Source organism: Quercus suber, unplaced genomic scaffold (genome assembly GCF_002906115.3).
Source record: "Quercus suber isolate HL8 unplaced genomic scaffold, Cork oak 2.0 scaffold_504, whole genome shotgun sequence".
Classification (NCBI taxonomy): domain Eukaryota; kingdom Viridiplantae; phylum Streptophyta; class Magnoliopsida; order Fagales; family Fagaceae; genus Quercus; species Quercus suber.
Genome location: NW_027069953.1, coordinates 185,794 through 195,848, shown reverse-complemented (window position 1 = coordinate 195,848; position 10,055 = coordinate 185,794). Strand labels below are relative to the sequence as shown.

At 36.4% G+C, this 10,055-nt stretch overlaps 2 protein-coding genes across 4 annotated transcripts; one reads left to right on the top strand and one right to left on the bottom strand.

Annotated features, from left to right (window-relative positions):
• Positions 1–266: 266 nt before the first annotated feature.
• LOC111998430 (uncharacterized) lies at positions 267–4,284 on the top strand. 3 transcript variants are annotated; one of them, XM_065763379.1, is made up of 8 exons: positions 267–835; positions 1,017–1,192; positions 1,474–1,536; positions 1,680–1,781; positions 1,935–2,090; positions 3,340–3,453; positions 3,693–3,822; positions 3,899–4,284. In XM_065763379.1, exons 2-8 carry the CDS (start codon positions 1,058–1,060, stop codon positions 4,006–4,008), a joined length of 810 nt encoding a protein of 269 aa, XP_065619451.1. In that variant the 5' UTR covers positions 267–835; positions 1,017–1,057; the 3' UTR covers positions 4,009–4,284. The 3 variants fall into 3 exon arrangements, with proteins under 3 accessions (XP_065619451.1, XP_065619450.1, XP_023886293.1); XM_024030525.2 differs by having other exon boundaries at positions 270–835; positions 1,469–1,536; XM_065763378.1 differs by lacking the exon at positions 1,680–1,781 and having other exon boundaries at positions 269–835; positions 1,469–1,536.
• Positions 4,285–5,341: 1,057 nt separating this feature from the next.
• LOC111998424 (WPP domain-interacting protein 1) lies at positions 5,342–9,832 on the bottom strand. Its single transcript, XM_024030518.2, has 3 exons — positions 9,677–9,832; positions 8,238–9,375; positions 5,342–6,254 (listed from the first exon to the last, which is right to left on the bottom strand). Exons 2-3 carry the CDS (start codon positions 9,295–9,297, stop codon positions 5,515–5,517), a joined length of 1,800 nt encoding a protein of 599 aa, XP_023886286.1. The 5' UTR covers positions 9,298–9,375; positions 9,677–9,832; the 3' UTR covers positions 5,342–5,514.
• Between the last annotated feature and the right edge of the window lie 223 nt (positions 9,833–10,055).

Sequence of the window (10,055 nt, the reverse complement as noted above, 5' to 3'; positions counted from 1 at the left end):
TATATATATATCATCGTACATCCTTGATGTGATGGTCACTTTAAGTGTGAATGACAAATGCTAAGATTCAAGTCTCTAGAGAGAATTTTAAACATATATACACAGATTAAGATCGATTAGAATTTCTAATAAAAAAAAAAACTTAATTTTAGTAAAATATGGCAGGACCTTGAAAAAAAAAAAAAAAAAAAAAGAGGAGAAATTTCACAAACACAGCCTGAGGTTTTGGTTAATACCAATCAAGTCCATAGCTTTTAAAATTTGACCATCCCAATCCATAGACTTAGACGGCGTTGCAAGCCGTTAGTTCCTTTTACTTTTCTTCTCTATCTCACTTCTCACCTCTAATTTCTAGTTTCTTTGTTTCTTCTTCACGGTGGCGCTTGGTGTGGGTATCCTGAGAGGTTTGCAGTGGTGCTGTCGTGGTGGGTTCACTTTGCAGATTTCTCTTCTCTCTTCGCCTTTGCAGTGATGCTGTAGCGATGGGTTCGCAGTGGTTTGTGGGTTTTAGTTAGAGGATTTCGGTTTTGTTGTGCATCGGCTTTGGAGGTTTATGGGTTTTGGTTCTGTGGCTTTTATTTTGAATCACTGGTTCTGGGTTTTGGTTTGAATCATTAATTCTGGGTTTTGGTTTGAATCACTGATTCTGGGTTTATTGGTGGCGGATGTTTACAAAGTTCTGGGTTTGTGTACTGATGCCGATGCCGTTGTGCTAAGTATGCATGTTGTTGCTGTTGCTGTTGAGGCATAGACTAAATTTCATGATGAATATACGTTGCTTTCAAAGGAGCTTCTCTGCTGCTTCTCTGGCCCCAGTACAGCTTCCATCTCCAATGTATGACACACTTTATGCCCTTTTACTTTTTTATACACTATGTATTCTATGGGGCTTGATTGAGTCTGTTATGCATATGTTCTATTGTTTGGATATGTCTTTCTAAACTTTATTATCTACATCAATAATGTGAAAACATTTTTTTTTTTTTTTTTTTTTTTTTGTTTTTTTGGGTTTCTAGGGAAACCCATTTATGGTATATATTACCTAATGAGGTGAAGAATGCAAGCCTTCTTAATCAATATTTGGAAATTCTATCACCATGTGAGAAAGAAAATGTTTTCCGTATGCGTGGAGATCAGCTCCAAAGAAGAGCCCTGCTTGCCCGTGCATTGGTTCGCACTACCATTGCAAGATGTAGGTCCTTTTTTGCTTAATACTTTTATCATTCATTCTTCTTGTTAAATTTCATTTAATAATTCTTACATTTAGTCTGAATGTGGCACAAAGTGGATGGCAACCTAGGCTTTGCTTTATATTTTTTAGTTATTTAAATGCCGCTATCCACGTCCTTTTGTTTGATTACTTGACTATCTACTCTTTTGACATAAGAAGCATTCTTATTTCCAATTTTGTAGAATATGTTGCATAGAGAGGTTGGTGTATATTTAAACAAATTTTTTTTGTTACTAGATCAGACAAATAGTCAAGTTGAACCAAGATCCTTGAAGTTTAAGAAGAATATATATGGGAAGCCTGAGGTGAGTTTGTTTTCTGACCATTGTTGTACAATAAGACTTTGTTCTCTACTTTTTTTTATACCTTCCTTGCTTTTCCTTATTAGCATATCTCTTTAGTGTTCATTTGTTTTCTCATATTTGTTTCTGATAGCATATGTGAATAGGTAGAGTGGCAAGATGTTGATGGCTCACACCTACCACCATTGCATTTCAACATTTCACACACTTCTTCTATAATAGCTTGTGGAGTGACCGTGAATTCAGCAGTAAGTTTTCTGTATATTCATGGGCCACTTATAACATCTGCATGTGTGATCGTTATATTCTGTTCTGATTTTGTTTGATGTATTTATTGAATTATCTATTGTGTTGAAGAAACGGCAAATTTAAGCTGACATGATTTGCTTTTCCTATTGTAGATTGGTATTGATGTGGAAGAGAAGCAACGGAAGTTGAAGAATAATATCTTAGCATTTGCTCGAAGGTACTTTTCTCCTTATGAAGTGGGACTTTTAACTGCCATTTCAGACCCTGAATTTCAGCGTCAGGAGTTTATAAAATTATGGACTCTCAAGGTGAGTAGGTTGTGTGAATATTGATATGCATCAAGTACCTTCAGTTCATTGTTATAGATGGATGAAAATCTAATAAATCCTAATAATGAGTTTTATGGTAGCTTCTGCAGCAAATGCATGGTATGTTATAAAGTTTGGTGACAGTCAATTTTGTTTACATTGCTAGAAGACCATTCCATCTTCAAGCAGTAATTCTAGTGATATGTCTTTTCATTAAGGAAAAAAAACAGTAGATCTAGTAGAAAAATTAATGTGTTCTTAACTTGTTAGGAAGTTATACTCTATTATAGACAGTTCAATGTAGGGCAGCAGAAGTTTCACCTTTAAAGGAACTAGGATTGAGTACCTATATTCTTTATAAAAATAAAAAGTAGAAACAACACTCTTGAGTCGTAACATGCTTGAAATATATTTCAAATTTCTTTGGATTTCGTAAAGATGCATGTGGATAAATTCTTTTGGAAATTTTGTCTATTATCATTATCACCATTTGTGATCATCATCATCTTCTTCTTCTTCTTTCGCAAGCATATGCCTGTGTTTCATTATGTTGGGCTCAGATATGTTGGCCTGTCCAGCTTGATTACCAGGTTTTCTTTGTATGTGACTAAACTATATGAATTGTTCTTTCTATGTATTTAGTGTCCGTTTGGATACTGCTGAAACTGCATGCATCTGCGTTTTCTTCTTTTTTTTTTTTTTTTGAGAAGCGCGTTTCGGTGGCAGCAATGCTTTTCCAATGGGTCCCGTGCACTGTTTACAGGACCCACAAACCTCTTTTTTCAGCAAAAATTTCATTAAAAATGGCTCCCACAGCACTATTCACACATTTAAAAATTATTTTGCTACATTGTTTTTAGTTTTCAGCAAAATAAGCGATATCCAAACACACCCTTAGTTAAAAAATAAAACCAATAGATATCTGACAAAAGAAAGAAGAGTCTAAAAAATTGTCTTAGAATTTACTTGCTTTATAGGAAATAATGCAAAGCAGTATGGATTTGAACAGTTGGATATACTGGAGTATGCATACACTTCTACATGAACTCAAGAAATCAAAACGATAGGATGATTGAGCTTTGCAGCCAATGAGCACTGGCTCAAAGGGCACCTCCTCATAGGTTAAAGACTGAATGGGTGTGTGTAAAATACCACCAAAAAAAATAAAAGAATGATTGAGCTTTGAGAGTTGAATGTAATGTTTCTCTTCACAAAGCTGTTTTATTAATGTTATGGATCACACTTTCAGGAGGCATATGTGAAAGCATTGGGGAGGGGATTCTCAGCTGCACCTTTTAAAACCTTTACCATTCGATTTAGGACTGCTACACAAGGACATCTTTCTGAGCATAGAGATTCCGAGGTATCTGACTAAACTTAAGACAAGCTTAATTGAAAGTTTTCAAAGCATTCAAAGATGGTATTCTACTGAATAGGAAATTCAATCTGAACTTTTTTTACATAAGACATGGTGGTGGCTTTGAGATTGTTTAGGTAGATGTTGGGATATTATTGTAGGATATGTCATTCCTTTCATTGGCGTTGACATTTTTTCCTCAAAGAAGTTTCTGAAATCTCTTGTGGTTTTTATTATGCTGTCAGGCATTTGATGTAGTTGTTGATTCTTTTGATGATCCCAAGAACCTGACAAGCAATTGGCAATTTGCTCTCTTAGAATTGGCTGGTTCTCATTATGCTGCCGTTTGCATTGAAGGGGATAGAACCACTGAAGGTAAGAATCTGAGTTTTCCGAGTAATATAAAATAACTTGCAAGTGTGGGTACATTTTTATATCTTGCTATTTGCAGGCAATGGGACCCGCCCAATGAAATTGACAGTGCGGAGAACCATTCCATTTGTTGAAGATGAATGTGTTTCTGGAACTGATGCTGTGGTAGCAATAGTTGGCTTAACTTAAGAATCATAAATGATTAATGGTTTTCATTGTGAACTCAGCTCTCCGACCTTTCCAAATTGTGTTTTTAAAGCAACTGGAAATTATAACTTAACAGTATTATTATTTACCATCAGCAATGCACCTCTGCTTTGCCTGTAGAATGGATATCAGATTTTGCAAAAAAAAAAAAAATTGTCTATTGTATATTCATTTTAAATTTAAAGACCAATTCCTTGCATCAACTCTGAAATTTTTGTCTATGCAGAAATAAAATATTTTTATGTTGGTACCTTTTAATTATCAGTTATCCATGCCTATTAACTATTTTAATTGAAAAAAAAAAAAGGATTGCAGCATGGGCTGTCTTCTCTATATGCCATCATAGTTAACCATCTCTCATAGAGCATAGAGGATTGGGAAACATCAAACATGGTAAAATAAGGTGCTTCATTGATGATTACAACACCTGAATCTTTCCCACATAACTTTTAAAGAACAATAGGGGACTTGACTTGGTACGAAATGAACCAATGGCATCCGTGATGTGCGGTATTATGCAGCTTGAGCTAACGTCATTATACAAGTTAGGATAGCCACTTTGAGGCTCTTGCAACACCTGAAGCCATGCTTTGCCCTATGTTGCAGGAATTTATTTTTACTATTATTTATTTTCAATTAAAAAAGAAAAGAGTATTCTGTTAGAGATTGGAGAGGATATGGTTTACATATTGTATTTATACAAATAACAAATAGTGTGTTTCCTGAAACGTTTGGAAAACTTTAAGGGGTTTGTATAATTTGTCCTATTATAATTAGAGTCCGGTTAATTAGGACACATATTAAGCCATTCATTTTTGAAAACATTTTCTCACGAATTGAAAAAGTATTGACAGCTTTTTCAATTTTTAAAAAAAAAAATTTAAAAATAATTAATTATTGTGTACCCTTAAAGCAAATATTAGCAAAACCCTTATAATTAACACATAAAAGGCCAAGAAAGATAAAAAGAAGTATCATTTTATTTTTTACCGACTTCATGTTCCATCACTGCGTGCACGAGAAGAAATATGTGGACCCAACATTTCATTCCCTTGCAGCACGGGAAAATATATCGCCACAAATAATCACCAACCAACTCAACATAACTTCACTTTGTACTTTCCTTCTATTTCTGCAACGCATGCATCTCTCCACACACAAACATGCAAGCACACATGATGCCCTGTCTCCCATTAATACACACATATTTACAAACAGAGATCCATTCCAGCCAGCTGAATATTAGTATTGAATTTGTATGGAAGTTGTAATTTTGTGATGCTCTTCTCAACAAAAAATTAGTACAATAAAGAAGTTACAAAATGCGCATAATTTGACATTAAACCATTCGTACAACCGCACCTACCCCAGCTCAACAGAGGATGAAAAAGTTTGCACAACAACAATGAACCTTAACATTCAAATATTTGCCCTAGTGATTTTCAGATTACACAAAAAGGAAAAAGAAAAAAGACCTACTGTTCAGACTTATGTGGGTACAACCACCCCAGAACGAGGCGAAAACTGCAATACAAAAAGCCAAAACATCATAACAAGCAATATCAACTGTACGAAAAAACACGATGTAACCTTATACATCCTCCCCTGCATCTTCAAAACCTCTTCAGCTCCTATGATATCTCCACAACATCCCTCTAACGCCACTGCTTGTTTATGAAGCATTGTGGCCTTGCTTTCTGCTCCTCCAAGCTTGTTCAGAAGCTGTGCTTGCTCCCCAGCCAGAACTTTTTGTTCTTCTATGATTGTCAACTGATCACTAGCAGCCACCTTCATCTTCTGTATTGTCTTTGATATTGCCAGATACTCAACCTCAGCTTCAATCTTTTGCTTGAAGAGACCCTCAAGCTCAGTCTGTGTCTCTCTACATTTTTCCTCCGGGTTGCTTCCTGATTCCTCCCTTGGTGACTTGCTGTTGTTTATAGTGGCTTCGAGTTCAGCTATCCTGGAGTCCTTTGCCTCAAGCATAGTCCTTGCCTCCTCCAATTTGCTTTCAAAAAGTTTTACATTCTTTGTCAAGCTTAATACTTGGGCTTCCAAGGAAGTCAAAGCAGTTTGTCTAGTCTTTTCAGATCCCAGCTGGTTGGATGAGTTTGGTATGTAGTTCTCTGGATCAGTAATAGTGAAATCTGCTGGTATGCTACTTCCCTTGTTTGAAACGTCAGTGGGTGATGTAGGAATGTTTCCGATCTCCCTGAAATTCTGAACTTCTGCAAGAGTACAACACAAACGCATTTAAACTTAAAATATTCAATTTGCAACAGAACTGCCATTGCCTAAATTTTCATTAAGAACCATTTCACAGATAACAGGCACGAGGAACTTCAGCAGAAAACATGATGTGATTTCAAACAAATAATGAGGCACAAATTACAAAGTTTTTAAAAATTTATTCCCAGGTCATGGCCTCTACAAATTAAATCCTATGCCCACCATTCACTTCATACCAGCAATGTATTGATGGCCAAAGATTTGGGCTTAGCAGAAAGAAATGGTGAACCCCACAGCGAATGAGGTGCAGGACCTTTCTCTCAATAGTGCTCTTGAGGGCCCACCCCTAACCCTTCTCCCCATGGATAAGCAAGGCCCCGGTAGCATGGATCCACCACTTGAAAGATTAATTAGTAGATCGGCTAGAAAAATCCATGGTCAATACTCATGGGATGGGATCAGAACCCCAGTAAAAGCTAGTATACCAAGTATGTGAAAGAAAATCTGACCTTTCCTTCTTAAAATATCATGCAGTATTAGTATATCTAATTATTCTAACCTTCAAAAAATTTATTTGCTTCTTCTAATCTTCCCCTTTCTCTTCTTTCCTTACCCAAATTCCTGCAATATTCTCCTCCACTCCTTCACTCATCCATTTCCTCTTGCATCTATCTCCTCCTTGTGCACTAAGCACAAAAGTTAAATTCCCTGCAATGGCCATTTGCCTATGATTGGAGCCCCAGTGCAAATCACTTATTTTGGTACCAGAGCTGCAACTTACATCAACTTAGTAAAAAAAAAAAGTCCAAATATCATATCAAGCCACCAATCTATACTCTTCACAAAACCATATAAAAATTCCCACTTGCTCAGGGATGTCTTCCCTATTTTCTCCCCCAATTTCTCCCCGCAAAACCAAGAGTCAGCCTAAACCACAATCCAGCCAATCACCACCACCTAATATATCTAATCCCTTTTATCACTGGGCCCACATACATCAAATAACAACCTGAGCCCGAAATATACACCAAATTCTTAGTAACCTGAATTTAACACAAATTTGAAGTCTTTCACAAATCATTGCCACCTTCTCAATAAAACCAGAATCTTTCATCCAAAGCAAATCTTGACAAGCCCCCCCATATCTAGCTCTGGCATCCAACATCTGCTACAACTTCCAAATGCCCATTTATGTCATTCATAATCAAACATCCTCTTTTGTAGTTTCCAGGAGGGACTAAACAAAAGGTCTCTATTAGAGGGCAAATAGTGATCACTAATTCCATTGTAAAAATTTTACTATGGTTTAACCATGAAGTCTACCATCCATCCAAGTTCACTCTCTGCCCTTCCTAACAATTTAATGCAATTTGCCTAACTATATATGTAGTCCAAAGACATTTTTGAATCCCATCCAACTGATCACCACCTGGCAATCTACTCTAATCCACCCTCAGATTTAGTCGCAAACAACTAAATCCCTTCTCATGCAACAAAAAGAACTTGGGCATATGTTCAATTGAATTCCCCAAACATATGAGTTCTACACTAAATTGATCCCCCAGAATTTGTTATACAGACAAACCAAACAAGGTGGATGGGATAAACTTTTTGCAGATTTGAAAAGAGATGCAACCGTGATCACATATAATACATATTCTAGCATGATCTGTTATGAAATGATAACAATTTTTTTCCCTCTATCAAATTTTTCATAGCTCACTTCTATTGCAAACCACAGTAAATGAGTAGAAAAGAAACTTTGTAAAAAAAGAAAAAACCTGTGGTACAATATATGTTAGGCAACTTCAGCTGGGATCATCAAAACTAAGAGTGACCAAACCAATATAAACATTAACTCATAGGACACTGTATACGATTGCAAAGGGCAAGGTAATTATTGTACATTAGTAAGGTATACAAAGCATTGTAATACTGCTTATCAAAGTTGTCAACTTGTCATAAGAAGAGAAAAAAAAAACCTTTTTCCAGAGCTTCTTGCACAGACTGGAGGCTAAAGATAGACTCAACAAAAGCATCTTGATCTGTGAAGGACCGATGGTTCTCACTTTTTTCTTCCTTAGCCTCCCAAGATGAGTGTGCAGCTAAATCATCTTGTTGAATTTCCTGATTAAACTGTTGCTCACTTGGGAGAGCTTCATCACTATTTTCCCCATCATAATTCATTGACCTTCCACTTTGTTTTCCGTTACTAGTCACACCCTGCACAAAGACAAAATTGGAGCTTCTTGAGTCAGATTCCATGCTGGAATGAGAGTTTTCCTTCTCAATTTTGACCCTTTCTCCTCGAGCCTTCTTACTGCCTTCAATCCGTCCCTTTCCTTGCTGACTCTTTTGAGGTGAATTACCTGAACTCTTCCCACTAATATTCTTCATCCTATTCTTCTCCCGTGGATGTCCCAACACTGCAGGCAGATCATACTTCATCTTCGGAACACTAGCTGCTGTGGAAGACTTGCTACTCCGATCCTCACTGTTCTCCGAATCTGTACCTGCAGCAAAAGCAGCCCCAGCTGCAAACCTAGAGTCCGAAGTAGAACCATGGGTTGCAAACCCGTCAGTTCTAAATACATTTGCAGATCCTACTGAACCCTCACTATTTTGCTTGATCTCAATAGGGATATGCTGAGCTTTAGCAGGATTCGCAGCACCAGACAGACCCCGCTTCAAAATTTTACCAGTATCTATACTTGGACTTACATCCTTAGCAAACTCTCTCCTAATTCTCCTCCATTTCTTCAAGCCATATCCTTTTGTTGTGGGAGGTGACCCCCCACCAGGAGATTTAGCATCTAGTGGAGGTGAATTCGCAGGTTGTTCACTTTCAAAATATTTCCCTCCTGTATCTATTACCAATGTATTATTAGCACTAGAATTTTCACCAGAAACCAACTTATCAATCTCATTAGGACAAGACCCATTATTATTTATCTCATTGTCATCATCATGGGGCATTATTTCTCGGGTTACTTCATTATCTTCCACAGATTCAAGAACTGAACTTTCACTCTCCAAATCCATAACAAATAATCAACCCACCAAAATTCAGTCAGATCAAGATCAAGAAGAACAACTTTCATTCCATCTCATGGTCCAAATCTAGAAAAGTTTAACCGAAAAAGAAAAAAAAAAAGAAAAGAAAGATCAACTTCTATTATAACCAAATTTGAGATGAAAAATAATAAAATTCCAATCCAAAATTAAGTGGGTATAAGTTAATTTATTAATTTAAGCACAATTAAAAGTGGAAAAAGGAATAATTGGATTGAAAGCTAACAACTTTATAATGAAACTCTGAAACTGTACATTCAATTGACACGAATGAAATGGATAATTGAATTGAATTGAAATGAAAGAATCTACGAGAGAGAGAGAGAGAGAATAATGAGAAGGTACGTACCATAATATTATGACTGTCCCCCATAAATGAAGGGTTCGTAAGAAAGAGGATAGAGAGAAATCCGAGGACATGGATTGGAAACCCTAAAATTTGGTTGGATTTGCAGTTTTATAGCCTTTGAAGTTATTGACAATATTCTAACATTTATTACAACAAAAGAGTAATTATTACTATTTTTTTTGTTGTTGTTGTAGAAAAAAATAAGAACGTGGTAGAGATGGTAGTGGGCCACATTAACGTCCTCGTATGTGTATGTGGGGACAATGCCGACCATTCCACCTGGAACACAACCGCATATGACAAGCTCAGGTCCAACTACTTCTCAATTTTACCAAATCACCCTCCATCTCCATCTCCATCTCTATTACATTTATAACTA

Excerpts from the sequence above, each read along its gene's own strand:
- LOC111998424 (XM_024030518.2), bottom strand. The coding sequence starts at position 9,297 with ATGGATTTGGAGAGTGAAAGTTCAGTTCTTGAATCTGTGGAAGATAAT. Across the intron at positions 6,255-8,237 it reads GCAAGAAGCTCTGGAAAAAG|AAGTTCAGAATTTCAGGGAG; the intron begins GTTTTTTTTTTC and ends GTACTCTTGCAG.
- LOC111998430 (XM_024030525.2), top strand. The coding sequence starts at position 723 with ATGTTGTTGCTGTTGCTGTTGAGGCATAGACTAAATTTCATGATGAAT. Across the intron at positions 1,193-1,468 it reads TCGCACTACCATTGCAAGAT|ATCAGACAAATAGTCAAGTT; the intron begins GTAGGTCCTTTT and ends TTTTGTTACTAG. Across the intron at positions 1,537-1,679 it reads ATATATATGGGAAGCCTGAG|GTAGAGTGGCAAGATGTTGA; the intron begins GTGAGTTTGTTT and ends ATATGTGAATAG.